The sequence below is a fragment of the Staurois parvus genome, unplaced genomic scaffold (genome assembly GCF_062004578.1).
Source record: "Staurois parvus isolate SC_StPar_1 unplaced genomic scaffold, SC_StPar_1.0 ptg000205l, whole genome shotgun sequence".
NCBI lineage: Eukaryota > Metazoa > Chordata > Amphibia > Anura > Ranidae > Staurois > Staurois parvus.
In genome coordinates this window covers 7,874,838-7,894,815 of record NW_028318001.1, presented here as the reverse complement: position 1 = coordinate 7,894,815, position 19,978 = coordinate 7,874,838, and the positions used below count along the sequence as shown (strand labels likewise).

General features: G+C 43.0%; 1 protein-coding gene across 1 annotated transcript in view; it reads right to left on the bottom strand.

Annotated features, from left to right (window-relative positions):
- LOC149461351 (lipoxygenase homology domain-containing protein 1-like) overlaps window positions 1-19,978 on the bottom strand; it is a 392,516-nt gene that overhangs the window by 35,584 nt on the left and 336,954 nt on the right. The window contains exons 52-54 of the mRNA XM_089678445.1: window positions 14,677-14,825; window positions 1,056-1,131; window positions 872-947 (exon numbers count right to left, since the gene is read on the bottom strand). Coding sequence (XP_089534571.1) covers window positions 872-947; window positions 1,056-1,131; window positions 14,677-14,825 — 301 coding nt within the window. The remainder of the gene's footprint in view (window positions 1-871; window positions 948-1,055; window positions 1,132-14,676; window positions 14,826-19,978) is intronic.

The following is a 19,978-nucleotide window of genomic DNA, read 5'->3' as shown; positions in this document are numbered from 1 at the left end:
GCTGTCCCCCCCCCAGATCTCTGAAAATGCATCCACTAATCTATGAGCCAGTCTGATGCAGACAGTTGATGCAAGGAGTCACACAGATGGGTGCAATCCATATAAGGGGAGCACTCTAATGGGGACACCTGATGTAAGGGGGCACTCTGATGGGGGCTCTGATGGGACACCTGATGTAAAGGGGCACTCTGATGGGGACTCTGATGGGACCCCTGATGTAAGGGGGCACTCTGATGGGGACACCTGATGTAAGGGGGTACTCTGATAGGGACCCTGATATAAAGGGGCACTCTGTTGGAGACAGTTGATGTAAGGGGGAACTCTGATGGAGGCACTCTCATGGGGACACCTGATGTAAGGGGGCAAGCTGATGGTAACTCATTGTAAAGGAGGCTTTTGATAAGTACTCCTGATTTAAAGAGGGACTCTGATAGGGACATCTGATATAAGGAGGAAAGGTTCTGTGTCGGCCTGATACATACATGTGTTTCCCAGATCATGACACTGTGTGACAGACTCTCAGTAACTCACACACAGTGTTGGCATTCTGCCCCTAACTTTTTTTACTGCATTCCCAGATAATCTAGATCCGGCCTTGCTATTAGACCTAAAACTTGAATAAAAGTACTTCAGGATATTAAAAATGAAAAAATATTGAAAAGCACCTTTGGCTTGGTTGTTGGTGCTGGAGAAGTAAGCACCGCCTTCTGCTTTTCTTTAGGTGTTATAATAAAACACATAGCTAGTAACAACACACATAAAAGTAATCTTGGACAACCATAGACAGCTGTAATCTCCCCCTACAATACTCCTAGCCCGGTTAGAAGCTGTAGCTATTAAAATAAAGGGAAGTTCAAAAGATTTAACTTACTCATTTACATCAAATACGTAGACTTCATGCCTCAAAGACTCCTTTACGTGAATCCTTTTGATGTGCAGCTTGCAGTCTAAAGAGTATTTACACAGGTATTACATTTACATATTCTATTTGCTAAAGTACGAGTAAACAATCACAATTTATTTTCTATTTAAAGTAAAAGTGAAATGAAACGCACCATCTCTGCCGCTCATAGAAATGCCAGTCTGATGTACTTCTCCGAGCTCTACCGCATCTAATACAGCTGTAAATGACTGTGAAGAAACAGCAGCACGTTGATTGTGAAGGCTAAATACCAAGAGGAACATGTGCATGTCTGGCTCACATCACAACATTTTAATTAAGCCCACCTTTAGATACAAGTAATTGAATGTAATGCATTTGTCACACATTGCCTCTCACAATGTCACACACAGCAAGTTGCTTCTTGCCCATGCAGGGGATCTCTGAGCATTTATAATCTTATTTAATGAGGAAAGAACACAATCACTGGCTAAAACAAGAAATGTAGCAAACAAAAAACTCAATGCAATAAATATGAAATATATTTCTCAGTGGGGAGAAGCCATGAAAAGACATGAAATGATTATCTTATCCTGAGTGGAGAGAGGTTTGGTATCCTTGTGTGCAAAATCAGGCCTTGGCTAAACGTGATATATTTTTCAAATTTGTTTGGCACAGGTTAGCCTGTTGCAAATAATGTCTTGATCTGAAACACACTGAAATGAATGCGTAAAAAATAAGCAGATGTTTGAAAGAGTCTAATGACATGCTAGTTAGACGTTTCTGCATGTCAAATATGTTAATAAGAACATGTCTGGCACTGTGTGTCAATGTAGTACGCTGGGTGGTTGGCAGAGGACAAAAAGGTTCTTCAGAAAGTTAAATCCTAACTCCATGATTTGGGGAACTTTAAATAGTTTGTTTGGACCAAGCTGGTCCAAATGAACTAATACCTTCACTAACACATGCGGCAGCAGTCAGCGCTGTGTGAACTGAATGTAGCCTCTGCTGTTTAAAATGTCTCTTAAAATGTTTGTTACACCACAGCACTAGAGCACGTTATAATTATGCACTGTTGTTATGAATTACACCATATGTTGGTAATTTCGTTTTTTAATTAGGTAGGATCTGGTTGTGCTGCACTCATTTGGCCATTATATTTGTTTATATAGCTTGTGAATCACAGAGGAGTGCTGGCATACTTAGTAGTTTATCACTTTATTAGTAGCACAGGACAATTTTTATAATAAGGCTTTCAATTCAGTTTTAATTTATTTCACTTTTAAGTCTTGATGCTCATAAGAAGCAATCAGAGTCCAAGTTGCTATGGGAAACAACAGATGGCATTGTTAGCACATGTAAGTACCACAGAGTATTAAAATTAGAGATGGGCAGCACAGTGGCTAAATGGTGAGCACTTCTGCCTGACAGTACTAGGGTCATTGGTTCAAATCCCAACCACGGCAGCAACTGCCTGGAGTTTGCATGTTCTCCTTGTGCCTGCGTGGGTTTCCAACCACACTCCAAAGACATGCTGGTAGGTAAATTGGCTCCTGTCTAAATTGGCCCTAGTATGTGTATGTATGAATTTAAGTTAGAGACCTTAGATTGTACACCCCTTGAGGGTTAGGGACTGATGTGAATGTACGATATAAATATATGTAATGTGCTATGTAAATTGATGCCGCTATATAAGTACCTGTAATAAATAAATGTGTGCAATGAAAAAAATGTGTTTTGGATTCATTCATTAAGGCAATCATTTTCTTTCATCATTAGTGATGGGCTGCACAACCCCCTGTTCGGTTCCATGTCAAACATACGAACCTAACAAAAGTTCAACTGCAAACTTCGAACATAGGGGACATTTCACTAAGCGGTATCTTACCGCACCTGAGTATGTAGCAAGATACCGCACAGCTACTAAAAGACCACATGAGTTATATTATAAAGTCATGTGGTATTTTAGCAGTGGAAACATTCTTTAACCACTTTCAGGCCGCCCGCCTGCAATGTGCTGCGGATGGGCGGCAGCTACTGGAACAACGATATGCCTGTACATCGATGGTCGTTTGCCAACACAGGGGGACTGCTGCATGCACAGGGTGGGCGCACAACCCTCCCCTCCTCACATCCGCTGTGTTCGCTAGTCACAGCAGAATGAGAATCCGGGTAATTGGGACCCGGTGATCATGTGATTGCTATGCAATCACATGATCACAATTACAACAAAGCTTTTATGAATCAATCTGATTCATAACAGCTTTGCTTCTGTTCCTGGAGAGCTGTGATTGGTCTACAGCTCTCACATGACACATGGGGCCAGTCACAACACCCTGTACCATGTGATCAGCTGGAGCCAATCACTATGAAGTTGAACTGTCATGAACTTAACACATTCATGACAGTTCAAAGCAAGCTTTGCATTGCAGAACAACAATCTTCATTGCTCATGCAATGCAAAGTGTAAAAAAAAAATCCATGGTTACTATGGTAACATTGGACCACTCCGAATAAAGTATTTGAAAAAAAAATAGTAAAAAAACTACTTGCCGCCCACCCACCCACCCACCAACAATATGCAGCTCTGGGCAAAGCGACGTAATCGTAAGTTGCTTTCTATTTCCGGGTGTATGTGCGCATGTGTGAGACCCCCACTGCCCCATATGCCGTCCAAGGAAAGAAGAATGAACACAGCACTGAGAAAAAGCACTACATTTTAACCACTTCAAAGGATTTCCCCCCCTTCCTGACCAGGCTATTTTTGTCAATACAGAGCTGCATTACTTTAACTGACAATTGCGCAGTCATGCAACTGTGAACCCAAATGAAATTTACATCCTTTTTTTCCCCAAAAATAAGGCATTTGAATGCCTGTGCATTTTTTATTTTTTACGCATATAAATTAAAAAAGACCCACAATTTTGAAAAAAAAAACTATATTTTTAACTTTTTGCTATTAAACATATCCAGTAGAAAAAATGTAAAAATCTAATTTCATCATAAATTTAGGCCAAAATGTATTCTGCTACATATATTCAACTACTAGTTGAAATACTACTAGTTGTAATAGCACAGTGCTGAATAGCAAAAAATGGCCTGGTCATTGAGGCGGGTTAATCTTCCGGAGGGCAAGTACGGTAGTTAACCACTTCCAGACCGGACACTTTTACCCCCTTCCTGACCAGGGCAATTTTCAGCTTTTAGCGCTATCACACTTTGAATGACAATTGCGCGGTCATGCAACACTGTACCCAAATGAATTTTTTACCATTTTTTTAGATAGATAAAGCTTTATTTTGGTGGTATTTATTCACCGCTGGGATTTGTATTTTTTTGCTATGTAAATGAAATGTCCAAAAATTTTTAAAAAAAGTGTTTTTTTTATAAAATTTTGCAAATAAATAATATTTCATCATAAATCTTGGCCAAAATTTATTCCGTTATCTTTTTAGTAAAAAAAAAAAAATCCAAATTAGTTTATAAGCAAAAATTATAATTTTTAAACATTTTTTTTTACATTTTTATTTTATTTTTTTATATTATTATTTTTTATTTATTTATTTTTTTTTACATACTGTCACCCTAGCAGTACAGTGTCACCATGGTGACACTGTACTACTTGTGAGGGGTGATAAAGATTTTTTTTTTTTTTTTTTACACTGATTGCTTTTACACCCATATAGGATGTAAAAGCAATCATTTCTCTTTCTCTCTGTGTGCATTTCTGCACTGATTGAGAAATACAGAGTGAGCTGTGATTGGTCACAGCTTGTCACATGGTACAAGGCTTTTGTGAATAGCCTTGTAGCATGTGACCTCTGTGATCATTCACAGATTTCACACATAGTAAGCAATGATGTCACAAGTGACATCTTGCTTACTACTTTGCATGTGATCACTGATTGGCCAATCAGTGATCACATGATCGGGACCTCGTACAGAGGTCCCGTCCGACGATCGGTGTTTCACTGTGTCCGGAGGACACAGCGGCACCGGATCGCGGTGCTGCGCGCTCCCAGGGAGCGCGCACAAGCAGGGTGCGGGGAGGCCGTTTATAGACGGCCACCCGACCCTGCAGTGCCACCGTCCGGCCGTTTATATACAACGGCCGGTCGGGAAGTGGTTAATGTTTCAGCTGTCAGTAAGATTTCCCGCTGACAGCTGAATGTAAAAAAAATTGCTGGTATTGTCTGGCAATTAAACATTTTTGAATACAAACATGTGGGGTATCCCCCCATCCATACCAAGACCTTCAGGTCTGGTATGGATTTTAAAGGGAACCCCCACATTAAATTTTTTTTAAAAAATGGCGTTTGGGTCCCCCCAAAATCCATACCAGACCCTTATCCGAGCATGCAGCCAGGCAGGTCAGGAAAGGGGGGAGCAAGCGAGCGCTCCCCCTCCTGAACCATACCAGGCCACATGCCATCAGCATGGGGGGTGCTTTGGGGCAGGGGGGCTCCCCCTCCAAGTAGTTAATGTTTCAGCTGTCAACAGCTGAATGCCAAAAGAATTGCCAGCATTGCCTGGCAATTAAAAATTTTTAAATAAAAACGTGTGAGGTTCCCCCTCCCCCATCCATACCAAGCTGTTTGGATCTGGTATGGATTTTGAGGGGAACCCTCATGCAAAAAAAAAAATCCGAGCATGCAGCCCAGCAGGTCAGGAAAGGGGGGGACGGGACGAGAGAGTGCCCCCCTCCTAAACCATACCAGGCCACATGTCCTCAACATGGGGGAGTGCTTTGGGGCAGGTGGGCTCTTTGTTCTAACTTGCTGTCCATGATGAAATAGCAGATGTGGTAACACACGTGGTCAGAATAGAACCAGCTGCACAGCTCCTGATGTACACAGGATGATGTCTTTTTGGCACACTGACTTATGAAGGTCAGTGCTCCCTGTGACTGTGGGTGGAGCCTTGTGCTGCTATCTGTTGGCGTGTTACAAAACTAGTCTCAAAACTTTTTGATACCAGCTTGTATAGTAGTAATAATATATAGGCTCCAGCAAGGCATATTTTCACAACTAGTAATTATAAAGTGGAAAGCAGTCTTTAACTGTGGAGGAAGGGAAGGTAGAGCTCCACCCTTGGGAGGCCAGAACTCCTTGGACAGCTTGCTATTCAATCAGACCCTGTATAGACCACCTGATATGAATGAATCAACTGGGTGGCCTTAACCTTTACAATAGCGCCATCATTTTACACATAGATTCATCAGGTTGTGACATAGATCTTGTGATTAAAGAATTGACATATTACCCTGCTATTATATTGTTTTGGCAGTTTCATCCACACTGGTAAAGTGTAAACAAAGCAGTCAGGGATCCTTGCAAAGTCATTAACTGCTTGAACTCCAGCCACTGTAGAAAAACGGCCACAAGGTGGCACCGCTGGGCAAAATCAAGTTTTAAAATGTAATTTTGCAAAACAGGTAGGGGGAGCGCGCGACCGCCCTACCCGTCCCGCCGATCGCAGCAGGGGGTGTCAATCACCGGGTCCCTGCCAGTCATTACCCGCCGGTTCCCAGCGATTGCCGGCAAACAGTGACACAGAGCACAGCTGCATTGTTTACAATGCAGCTCTGCTCCCTGTCAGCTCCTAACACACTGATCCTGAGAGTGGAGTTTATCTCTCGGGATCAGCATGTTCCTGTGAAGCACACACCCCCGCCCCCTAGTAAAACACTCCCCTCACAAAGTTAACCCTTTCATTACCTAAAAAAAGTTAACCCCTTCCTCCCCAGTGCCATTAGTACAGTGTCAGTGTTTTTTTTTTCACTGATCACTGTATTGGTGTCACTGGAGATGTCAGTGACCCCAAGTCAGTTCCCCCCCAGTGTCAAAATGTCCGCCGCAGTCCCGCCATAAGTTGCTGATCACTGTCATAAATCGCTGATCACGGCCATAAGTCGCTGATCGCAGCCATTATTGATATAAAAAAAAAATCCCAGTATCTTTCCCGCCATTTGTAGACGCTATGACTTTCACGTAACCAATTAATTTACACGTATTAGGATTTTGTTTAGTAAAGACATGTCGCAGAATACATTTTGGCTGAAATTTATGATGAAATTTGATTTTAAAATTTTTTTACTGGACATGTTTTATAGCAAAAAGTCCAAAATATTGTTTTTTTTTCTCAAAATTGTCAGGCTTTTTTTTTTATAGCGCAAAAAATAAAAAACACACAGGCGATCAAATACCTTGAAAGAAAACTCAATTTGTGGGGAAAAAAGGATGTAAATTCAATTTGGGTGCAGTGTTGCATGACCGGGCAATTGTCAGTTAAAGTAACGCATCGCCGTAACACAAACCACTTCTGTAACCGCTTCCTGACTGCCCTATAGCAGAAATACTGCTACAGGGCAGCATGGGTGCACAAAATAACATATATATATATATATACATGATTTGCGCTCCCGTGGTTTTCATGCCCCTCACAGATAGTGTCAGATTGCCTGTCAGTACACCAGTCATCACATTTAACCCCTTGATTGCCAGGAGCACGCTCATGCACAATAAACCTCCATTGCTAGTATAGTGTCTGAACGGATCAATATCTTTGATCAGATCAGCACTATATCAGCGTTAACATTAGTATAGCGTCCCCAAAAACGCAGCGTTAGCGGGATCAGCCCCGGCTCCCCCCTCCTTCTCCCCCAGCAAGTGTAGTGTCAGTAGGTCACTGTCACTTGATATATTACACACAAAACCGCAGTGTTCGCAGAATCAGGCCTAATCTCTGTTAGCACTTGTCGGTAAATTTTGATGACTCTCATATGCAGCAGAGTGCCAGTACTAGTGCCGCTCTACCTTTTGGTGAACTGGCGAGTACCAGCAGTCTAGTACATCCTGGTTTTTCACATACCTCCTTGATTTTCGGAGCTGTTTTTCACGGAATATCTGTATGCGTTGATTGTGCATCAAAGCAATTTATATGCACAACAGTTTATCGCCGCCAACCCAAATTCAAACCTTGCCAGACCAGTCGCATGGAAACTCATTACGGTTTCCAAATTTACATTTTTTTGGGCCTAACCCTCAACATGGGCATTACTAAAAGAAATGAATTGCGGTTGTATTGGTCCGCAGACCCGATTCATCATATGTTCTCTGCTGCCAGGGCCAGGCATAGATATGAGAGTATAATGTGTTTTATGCATTTCAGTGACAATACATTCTGTCATCCTTGGGGTAACCCTGAATTTGACCGGCTCCACAAAATTCAGCCCCTCGCAAATCACCTTAACCGAAAATTTGCAGATGTCTATACTGCGCAGCAAAAAATCTGTTTTGATGAGTCTCTGATTAATTTTTCTGGCCGCCTTGCATTCAAACAATTTCTCCCCTGCAAGCGTGCCAGATATGGGGTCAAGATGTAGAAGACCTGTGAGAGGGCAACAGGCTATACTTAAAAGTTTCGGATTTATGAGGGAATAGAGAAGCACGTGGAGCCCCCCGGATATCCAGACTACATGGGAAGCAGTGGCAAGATAGTTTGGGACTTGGTGTCATCTTTTTACTATATGTTGTGATATACCGGCCTCCTGGATCCATACCCCGCTTCCTGGAAGACTTCTCCTCCTGGCTACCCTTCTTCCTCTTCTCTGAGCTACCCACCATCATTCTTGGGGATTTCAACATCCCTGTCAACCTTGACAACCCAGACACAGCCCGTCTCCTCCACTTAACCTCCTCCTTTACACTTGCACAGTGCATACAATCCACCACCCACTCCGACGGGAATATCCTTGATCTTGTCTTCTCCAACCGCTGCGCTCCCCACAACCTCACTAACACCCCCTTCCCTCTCTCTGACCACAACCTGATCACCTTCTCTATCTCCTCGTCCTCCAATGCCTACCCCTCCAAATGCCACACTACTACCAGCCGTAACCTCCACAACCTTAACCCTGCCCCCCTCCACTCTGCAGCTGATCAACTCCACGACCGCATCCTCCCCCTGTCCTGCCCCGACTTGGCTATGACTGCCTACAACAACGCGCTGAAAGCAGCCCTTGACTCACTAGCGCCTTTAACCACACGCAACATCAGACTCCGACCGCTCCAGCCCTGGCAGACTGATCACACCAAAACCCTCAAACGACGCAGTCGTGCCCTGGAGCGACTATGGCGCAAAACAAAATCCCAACAAGCTTTCACCTGCTACAAATCTGCCTTCCGCACCTACACCTCCTCCCTCCACGCAGCCAAACAAGCCTACTTCCTGACCCTCATCAAGGCCCTCTCCTCCAATCCTCGCCGACTCTTCTCCACCTTCAACTCTCTACTCTCTCCACCCCCACCTCCACCCAGCACCTCACTCACCGCCCTTGAGATTGCCAATCACTTCAAAAACAAGATTGACACAATTCGCAAGGACACACGCCCTCTCAACCCGTCCCCTCTCACACAGCTACCCCCTCATCCCCCCTTCCCCTCGACATTACCCGCAGGGACTTCGTCACTGCTCAAACTCCCTCCAACCCCGTTCCCCCTCACTCAGCTACCCCCTCATCACCCCTCTCCCACGGCCCCACCACTGCTCTGACCTCCACTCCCACCCCACCCTACATTCCTCATACTGAAGCTCCCCCAACACTCCACACCTTTGACCTTACTACCATCGAGGAAGTCTCCAAGATCCTCTCTGATGCCCGCCTCACCACCTGCCCCCTCGACCCTATCCCCTCACAATTCCTACGACCTCCCTCCCCCTCCATCCTACGCTCCCTCACTCACATCTTTAATCTCTCCCTCTCCTCCGGCACTTTCCCCTCCCCACTGAAGCATGCACACATCACCCCCATACTTAAAAAGCCCTCCCTGGACCCCAATGACCCGAACAACCTCAGACCCATCTCCCTGCTCCCACTTACATCTAAACTCCTCGAGCGTCTCGTCTACACCCGCCTATGCTCTCACCTCAACGACAACAACCTCCTCGATCCCCTACAGTCTGGCTTCCGCCCCCTACACTCCACCGAAACCGCCTTACTCAAACTCTCCAACGACCTTCTAACCGCCAAAGCTAATGGCCACTATTCAGTGCTCCTACTCCTTGACCTCTCTGCGGCCTTCGACACAGTTGACCACCCCCTCCTCCTCAAAATACTACACTCCCTCGGCCTCAGAGATTCTGCTCTCTCCTGGCTCTCATCCTACCTGTCACAACGCTCTTTCAGCGTTACCTATAATGCTACCACCTCCCCCTCACTCCCCCTCTCTGTTGGGGTCCCTCAAGGCTCTGTCCTTGGGCCCCTTCTCTTCTCCATCTACACCTCCTCCCTTGGCCAACTCATACACTCTCACGGCTTCAACTACCACCTCTATGCCGACGACACACAAATCTATCTCTCAACCCCCCACCTCACCCCCTCGGTCTCTGCCCAAATCACACACCTACTGAGCGACATATCAGATTGGATGTCGCTCCACTTCCTTAAACTGAATCTCTCCAAAACCGAGCTCCTTGTCTTCCCCCCAGCCCGAACCCCACCCCCCATTGACTTCTACATCACATCCAACAACGCCAATATCAAACCCGCTCTGCAGGCCAGAGTACTTGGTGTCATTCTGGACTCCAACCTATCCTTCCAGCCCCAAGTCCAATCTTTAACAAACTCGTGCAGACTCCACCTCCGCAACATCGCCAAAATCCGCATGTTCCTAACCCCAGAAACCACTAAACAGCTCATCCACTCCCTCATCATATCACGACTCGACTACTGCAACTCCCTCCTCACTGGCCTGCCTCGCCGCTGGCTATCCCCGCTTTAGTCGATCCTGAATACGGCTGCCAGACTCATTCACCTTTCCAACCGCTCCATTTCCGCCACCCCCCTCTGCCAATCCCTCCACTGGCTTCCGATTGCGCAACGGATCAAATTTAAAATCCTAACACTGACGTACAAAGCTGTCCACCATACTGCCCCGAACTACATCACTGACCTAATATCCAAGTACCGCCCAGCACGCACACTCCGCTCCTCACAAGACCTCCTTCTCTCTAGTTCCCTGGTCTCCTCCTCCCATGCCCGCCTCCAGGACTTCTCCAGGGTGTCACCCATCCTCTGGAACTCCCTGCCCCAACCCATCAGATTATCACCTACTCTCCTCTCCTTTAGGCGCACCCTGAAAACCCATCTCTTCAGGGAAGCCTACCTCACCCCCTGCTAACTTGCTGACCTCCTCCACTCTTCCTACCACTCCATCCCCCACAGCTATCTCCTCCTGTACCACTGCCCCATCCCTTCTAGATTGTAAGCTCGAAAGAGCAGGGCCCTCGATCCCCTCATGTTCTGCATTGTATTGGTATTGTTCTGTCACATGTTCTGTCCCCCTTTGTAATGTACAGCGCTGAGTGAACTATTGGCGCTTTATAAATACTGTATAATAATAATAATAATATGGGGTACCACTTATACGTGGACACTTTTTATTCAAGCGTGCAACTATTTAGACATTTTTTCAATCTTGGAACTGGCACTTGTGACAAAGTGTGACCTAATGTGTACCCACCATTAGAAGTGGGTGGGTGGATGCAGGGCGGTATATTCCAATGGTGGGCATACCACACACTTTTTCTGGCAGAGATTTCTTTTCTTTTTTTCATTCAGTCCACATGCTGCATACAAAAAAAAAGAACATAGCATATACACCCAACAAGGACCAGCGATGTACTGGTACATCACTGGACTTTGAATGGTTATACCAGGATGATGCCTACAGCTGCAGGCATCATCCTGGTATTGTTTTTTTCAGCTGGCAATCGGCTTTTATGTAAAAGCAATCCTAGTGGCTAATTAGTTGTAGGATTGCTTTTACAAGCAGCAGGATATGATGTCCCCCTCCCCCGCTGCCTTTCACGGCCTTCGCGGGCAGTCCCGTGCCATCGGGGGAACCTGAGAATGAGTGGTGCCAATCATCTCTATAGTCTAAGAATTCGGAAGCTATGAGCATTTCATCACTTCAGTTTTGCAGGATATAAACAGCGCCATTTGTAAATTGGGAAAGCATCTGATCACACCGATTTTGGTTTGATTAGATAATGTAAGGGCAGAGGAGATATCAACAGCCTGATAGACCCCAGATTTCTCAAAAAAGAATATATGACAATGCTCATATTTGCTCAATGACATCACCCAGGGTTTCCAGTTGTTTGTTGACATTTTAGCAGCGCCATCATTATTAAAGTGGGATTATTATATAAAGTGGCCTTCCAGATTGACCTTTACAGCTCCCCCCTTGCAAGGCACTCTTTGAATGTTGAAAAGCATATAGCCTGGTGTTAATCAGGCAGGGTAGGACTGCAAGCCTGCAATTTCTGAGCCACCCACGCTGCATGCCTGGTTAAGCATCTGGTATGAATTATATGGAAACCCCATGCCCTGTACCCTTACAAAAGAAATACTTAAAAAAGCCTCACAAACGTTTGTGTCCTTTAAGCCACCCAGCTACCCATTCCCTTTTTTAACAATAGCCTGCAAAATGTGCCTTGAAAAAAAGTAAATAAAATAGCATGATTTGGTTCCCTAGACTTCAATAAGGTTTGGGGCTATGTTTGGGGTTCATGGACTGCCCGCTTGGTTCGCCGAACCTTTTGTGAGCTGAATATTTGCCCGGTTTATCCATCCCTACTGATAGCATGTCTGTACACAAACAGTGGCCCTGTACTGAAATACAATTGCTCTAACTGTCCTTTTGAAACAAGAACAACCTAGAGGCTATTTATGTTTATTCAAGAGTTCAGCGAAGAGCTTCAGCAGCCTGTGTTTGTGAAAGGTTTATGCCTTTCTGCTGCCTTTGCTGCCAAGGATTTTTCTTGCAAATACCATTTAAACTAGCAGCATTTATGTATGGGTGAAAAGTACAAAATTGTTAAAGCGTATGTCAAGGCGAAATATAAAAAATGCTTTTTTCATTCCGCAATACATGCACATTTTCCCATATATTATCCTTCAGCTCACATGATTTCTGGCATAATCAACAGGCATTTTTTAAACTTATCATAACAGATATGACAAAAAAGTTTAATGCTATATTTAGCAGACCAAGAGGGAGCAAATAGGAGAAAGTACACTACATTATAAATACAAGCTTGCTGATGTGTTGTTCTCCATCCATTATGTAAGTATACCAGGTGTCCTATCACTTCCACACTCTTGATGCCTGCTGCATTAGTAACTCCTCATTGTTACTTTAGACTTATGAATGTCAATTATGTTGAATTAAAAGTGAATACCGTCGCCTCCAGCACAGCTCAGATAGAGCAGAACTCTGGCCACAGAGATACTTGACAGTTCTTAAGTGCAAAAGTAATTTCTGCTCAGATTTACTAAATATGCAGATTGCTGCATTGTTCTGTAAAATCCATGCTTTTCTTCATGCTGGATAGTACAACTCCCCCTTTGCTTATGGCCCTCTCCAAATATGAGAGCTGTAGGTCTCATAGTTGGAACTGCAAATATAATCTATTAACACCCCCCCCCCCTTGTTAATTCACGGAACGTCATGTAGGTTCACAGAATACACAGACTTCTTTGAATGACCAAGAGAAGAGGAAGGCTGTTAAATGACGCTAGCACTTCTGTCCATTAGACCTGCAGCTCTCACATTCAGAGCAGGCTGGAAGAACAACATTGGCTGCACTATCCAACATCTATGTATATGATAAAGATGTAGAATAAATTAAGGCAGATCGTTAATTTAATGCTAAGCAGATGAAGGTCTGAAACCCTTTTTAGCTGGTTACAAATTTGCATAGCATAGCTTTTCTTTTTTTTTTTGCTTGTGTGCATGCTTAAAAATCTAACATTACATGTAATTCATAAGCCCTATACATTTTTTACATTAGTAGGAATTTTGTATGACAAATATTAAAAAAGACAGCTACACTTATGATTTTGTGTAGTAAGAAAAGGGTAGTGTCAAGTTCTCAGGCTGCCTTCTAGATGCAGAAACAACTAATTGGTGCAGGTTGGTTGACCTTCACAGAGCAATATGTTCAATGGTGCAGTTTTTATTGAAAGGTGGAATGGCCCTTTAAAGAGTAACTTCACTTTTGTTGAGAAAAAAAAATCCCACCAGGGTGATCAATGTGCATCAGGGGATATTAACAAGTGTTGTAGCAGATTCCTTCTTGTTGCTGTGAAGAAATAGCTGTCTGTTTCACCAGACTGATTGTATACCGATTCTAAATGGGATGGCTCATTTTTATCAGCTGGTGCACTTTCTGTGTTCTAATGAGGAAAAACTGCAGTGTCTGCATCCCTTTAGAAGTAATTGACCTTTGGGGAGTATCTCACCAAAACTTAAATTTCTAATACAGGGGGTGCCTAAAATCGGACGTGTACAGTATGTTTTATGCAGATTTGTAGGAAAAGTGAGCTAATCATGCAAGCAGGAAATAAAATTTCTGGGGCCTTTCTGTACACAAACAGTTTGAAGAGCACCTCCAAAGTGCCAAAATGCATTGAATCTTACAGAAAGTTACAGCACTGATGATCGAATAGGAAAGGTAATTTTGTTTAAATTGCAATATGGCTTTTGTAGCAAATGCATATACCATAATATTTTTTGTATTTGTCATATTTTTGTATCTACAAAAGTAGAGTTACCCTTTAGGTTGCTATATGTTTGTGCTTCTTTCAAATAAATGTACTTGCTTTCATAAACCAGAGAAAATGATATATCGGTAATACTACTGGTCTCTTATAAACATTATTACATTCTCTTTACTATAGAATATGCTCATTTCTAAAATATCATTACATTTGGTGTAATCTAACTTACCTCATCTCCATTTTCATCTAGAAAACTTTGCCATTTTAGGTATCTGTGTCCGGTGTCTCCATGTTTTCCATGCACACAAATACCAATATTTAGTCGATCGTTCTGCTCCAGCAGGCCAGTGGTGTATAAAGTGATGTAATATGTAACAGCTACAAATACAAGTAACAGTCATTTATGTTTCAAACAGTACTCAGTATGTCTTTTAAACTTCAACACTGAAATTCCTGGAATTCTAGTGTATAACAAATTATTGGGATTTTAAAGAAAATAAAGACTACATCAGTTGTAAATGATTTCTTCCATGATATTTTGCTTTAGGATAGCCTCCAAACATCTTAAACCACATTTTTTTGTTCATGCCAGTGGGTATAGTCACCTAACAGCTTCTCCTGTCTTGAAAAGACAATGTCTGCAAAAATTTTATACTTGAGCTCCCAAGCCCACCAACCTGCTACCACCAGGTCAGTAAGAAACCCTTGGGTGGAGGAAGTACAGTACATAGAATCAAAAACCAGATACAGTGACAGAAAGTCCATAGGTCATCCAACCTTTCAGCTTCACGTATAAACCCAAAATATTGGTTTTAGATGGCACATAATTTACAATACAGTTAGGAGAAAACCAGAAATTAATAGAGTTCTTTTAATAAAACCCCCTATTTTCAATGAATCTACGGTCTTGCAACCTACATGGAGCTGTGAGCTTTTTATATTATTTAGAGTTTAGATCTTTTGTACCTTGAAACAGTTTTGAAGTGAGTAATGGGTAGGTCTTCTGGTCCTGTCAGGAATATTGCCAGCCGTCGGGCCAAGATAGGCTGTCCGGCTAATGCGTATGTGTGTATAGGCATATGCACACACATTTCTATGTACATAGAAGATGGACTGCACCTATATGAGCATGCACACACAAACAAATGCATGCATGACTGTGACGATCGCGATGTCAGACCCCCAGCCCTTCTCACCAACTCATGACCGAAGGACTAGCCAATCTAAAACCACGATGTCACTTCCGTAACAATACCAGGCTCAGCTGCACCCTGCACAAAGATTTTCCTTCTAATGGACCACAATCTATGTACCTGCAGCCTGAGAGCAATTGTTACTGGGTCAGGTTAATTACGCAATTAACCCTTCACACTGCCACCACCACCTTTTTGTAGAGAAAAGGAGGAAACTCGCCAATATTAGCAATAACACTATGATGTTTGAATAATCGTCTGTATACCACTGTCACCACAGGCAGAGATATATAGAGGTTTAAAACACTCAGTAGTGCTCTTCAGAGACAGGGATTCTTAGTTTACATTAAAGAGCTTTAGAAACAGTTCAACACTTTTCAGATAATAGGGTGTATTACTAAAAAGGTCAAAAGGGTGCAATAACAATAGTTACAGAAAAAGATGTAGCCAATATATATATATAAATACAGAGAGCAATAACACAGCAAAGAGATAACAGAAAGACGTTTTAGAGAGGTAGAGTACTTACCAAAAGTCCTGGGTTAAGCAGATCAAGTTTCAGAGCAAAAGGGTGCCGTTCTCCCAAGTTGATTCCAATGTTAAAAGGAATATTTCTTCAACTCAACTTAACTCTCTGCTCCAAGCATAACAGCCTTTTTCTAGGAACTCAGCAGGGTGTCTCCTTGAAGCAGAGAACCAATCGCTTCATTTTGGGAGGATGTTGTAGACGGGGGACTCAGGCTAGAACCAAAATCCCTCACAAGTTATACCAGGGCAATAACCTTCCCTATGTACATGTAACATTCTATCCAAGGGTAGATTAATATGCAGAATCGTCTGCTGAACGTCTAGATATCAAACATGGCATAGTTCACTATTTCAGCTAGAACTATATGCTTTCTGCTCTCCTGTAGACTTCAGCTAGGGGGTGTAAGATATCAGGCGACTTGTATTAAACTGAGCTATCCGACTATATGCTTTATGTTTATGTAATTATTTCCTACCTTAAGATATAAAATTATATGGAAAAGTGGGGTTTTAAATGTGAGTCTGGTTTACGACTAGCTGGAATGTCTTTGAAGCCCAGTGAAGGACTGGTTTTTGGCTTTACGATCCTTTCAGATTGAGAAGCTAGCAGACACCCGGCACCAGCTAATTTGGGATTTATAACCATGAAGCTCTCCAGCTGGGCCTGATGCCTTTTGAAATCAGCATACACACACAGAGACCACGTGCCACTCAACAGAGAGGGAGGGGGGATTGGAGGGAGAGAGATACAAGATGGAGGATCCTTAGCCAGATGGATGACCGCGCCATCTCTGTGTGCACAATTGCTACAATGACCACTGATGCAAAGCTGCCTATTTAAACCTGAAATCTGCACTAGTTATTTGCTATATGGTCTTCAGCCTTGTTTCTGTGATCCAGTCTTGATGTGCATCATTGATCCTGTTACTGACCTGGCTTCTTTCCTGACCTTGCTCTTGGATTACCCTTGCACTCTCAACAGGTTATGAGCAGCACAGTGATGGTGTAACTGCTACTGCTTGCTACTCAAATGTAATACCAAATGGCATTTGGTGCACACAAAGTAGGTTTATATCTTTTTGTGGCTATTGAGAATTATATTTAAATTAATGTTTTGGGATCCGGAGTTCAGCTTTAAAGCTTAAATGAAATGTTTACTATTGTGTATACATGTACTTTAACCACTTCCCACCCACAGTCAGTATATAAACACCTTCAGCATGATGCATTGTGCTGAGGTTATACTCATTAACATCCTCCCTTTGACAGCTAGCAGAAGTCACATTGGCAGGGGCTGCCTCCATCCTAGAAACCAATACGACCCTACATAAAATCACACATCTCTGTGCATGGGGTCTAATACAGTTTTGTTGTAATTGTGTATGCTAATTATGGTTTTATTATATTTTTATCGAAAATATTGATTTGATAAACATTTGTATAGCTAAACATGGAATATACAAAATCAGCAGTACCATCTTTTAATTCTACAGTAACTGCTGTGTTTTCAGAAAATATATGGGTTGAAAAGGGGGATATTTTACTAATTTTTAAAAGCTGTAAGTGAAACATAGCAGAAAATGTAAAATATAGTCCAGCCACCTGAAGTGAAAAATGGGAGACCTAGCTGGCAGAGAAAAGGTCATTACCAGTCTAAATGAGAGAAAATCAAGCTATGTATTTACTCTTTTATGGAGAGTGAACAGAAAGGGGTGGAACATGCACAGGTGTGCAGGAACACCGAAAACTGCCAGATGGAAAAGAACAAAGTAAGGGATTATGGGACAAATATCTTGTTATAGGATCATCTAAGACACATACGAGACCTGAGGATATCTTGGCCAACCAGGCTACACCTACAGTATAGGTCGGGTGTCGGCAACCCGCGGCTCCAGAGCCGCATGTGGCTCTTTTTCACCTTTGCTGCGGCTCCGGAGCACACTGCCCACCAGGTGACAGGCAATAGGGTTGCTGTAGCTCAGTGGTCGGCAAGCCGCGGGTCTTTACACATTTTAATGCGGCTCTTCTGTGTGCCGGGCGCCCGCTCACCTCCCTCCTCTCGGGCGGCCACCCCAAAAGTCAGGACTCTGCAGCTAGCCCAGCAATGGGCAAACTACAGCCCGGCGGACCTTTTAATCCGGCCCGCGGAGCGTGGCAAACATTGGCTGTCAGGATGTAGGCGGGGCAGCGCGACGAACTCCTCTCCTCTCACAGTCCGCCCTGAAGACCGGAACGGCGCGGGAACACGGCGAGAGGAACGCGCGGAGCAAAGGTAAGTGAATTGACACAATATGGGGAATGAATTACTATAGGGGGGATGAATTACTATATGGGGGATGAATTACTATGGGGGATGAATTACTATATGGGGGATGAATTACTATGGGGGATGAATTACTATATGGGGGATGAATTACTATGGGGGATGAATTACTATATGGGGGATTAATTACTATGGGGGATGAATTACTATGTGGGGGATGAATTACTATGGGGGATGAATTACTATATGGGGGATGAATTACTATGGGGGATGAATTGCTATGGGGGATGAATTACTATATGGGGGATGTATTTTCAGTTTTAAAAATGTGGCTCTCAAAATAAATTTCAGTCGTGGTTTTGGCGAGATTTGGCTCAGTTGAAAAAAAAGGTTGCCCACCAGGCTATGATTGTGATTATGACGATACACTGTGGCCCTGATTAACCCTTTGCTTACTGGGCCCTTAAACCCCCTTCATGACCAGAGCGCTTTTTGCAATATATGCAGTGTCGGATTTGTTTTAAATGTTGCAATGGTTTTGCGGCTCCCAGTCTTTTTTTCCCTTCGGAAACGGGTCCAAGTGGCTCTTTATGTCTTAAAGGTTGCAGACCCCTGGTATAGGTAAATATCACTTTTGGGTATAATGATACTAAACAAAAATCATGAAGGGGTGCACATACGTTTATGGCACTGAAATAATCTAACAGTCAGTGTGTAAGTAAAATGCTTTTCAACAAACCCAAGATAATGTATCAGAGGTTTATGACGATTGTGTATGTGGATCACATAAATTGTAGCTATAATTCTCATAAAATGCTGGTCGTGATACAGCAGCAAGTCTCATGAGCCAGCATAATAATATTACAGGAAGGCAACTGATTTCATTACATTATTTTTAATCTTTTTATTTCTTGAATTCCACTGAAATCTCATTTTCCCTCGGGACCTATTTTAACACTGCTAGCTCCACTGATGTGATGATGACCCTTGCAAAAGACAGACTGCAGTACTATGGCTACTGAGTATAACTATGTATTGTTCTATAATATTAAAGGCAACTTGCTTTATTATAATTTTCAATGTTTGTTTATTGTTTTTAGGGAATCCCTTCAGATAGGGCGGAACCGTCGGATCCTCTTGCTCAGCGGGGGATCTCTTCGCTGATCCCTGCTGAGCAAATGGATGACAGGTCTGTGTCCGCTCCACTGCAAAAAAAAACTAAGAGGTGGACCTGATCGGACCGTCAGTGTGAATGGGGCCTTATGCACTAACACATTTCTGTATGGCAGTGCTTCAGTTTCAGTGCCAGAAAGGTTAGTAAGGACACTTACTAAGCATTAGGGAGTAGGTTATGGTTTATGTTGGGGTTCATTTTAGGGCTGAAGAGTTCATTTTAAAATTAAGCCAATAGCAAAAAGAATAGTTAGAAATAGTTTAGATATAAAGAGTTATAGTTTAGTTGTATTAGGTGTAAGGGGACTACCTTTAAAAGATTAAATGTTAAATTACTTTTTAGGAAAGAAACAGTTAAATTTAAAGAGTCAATT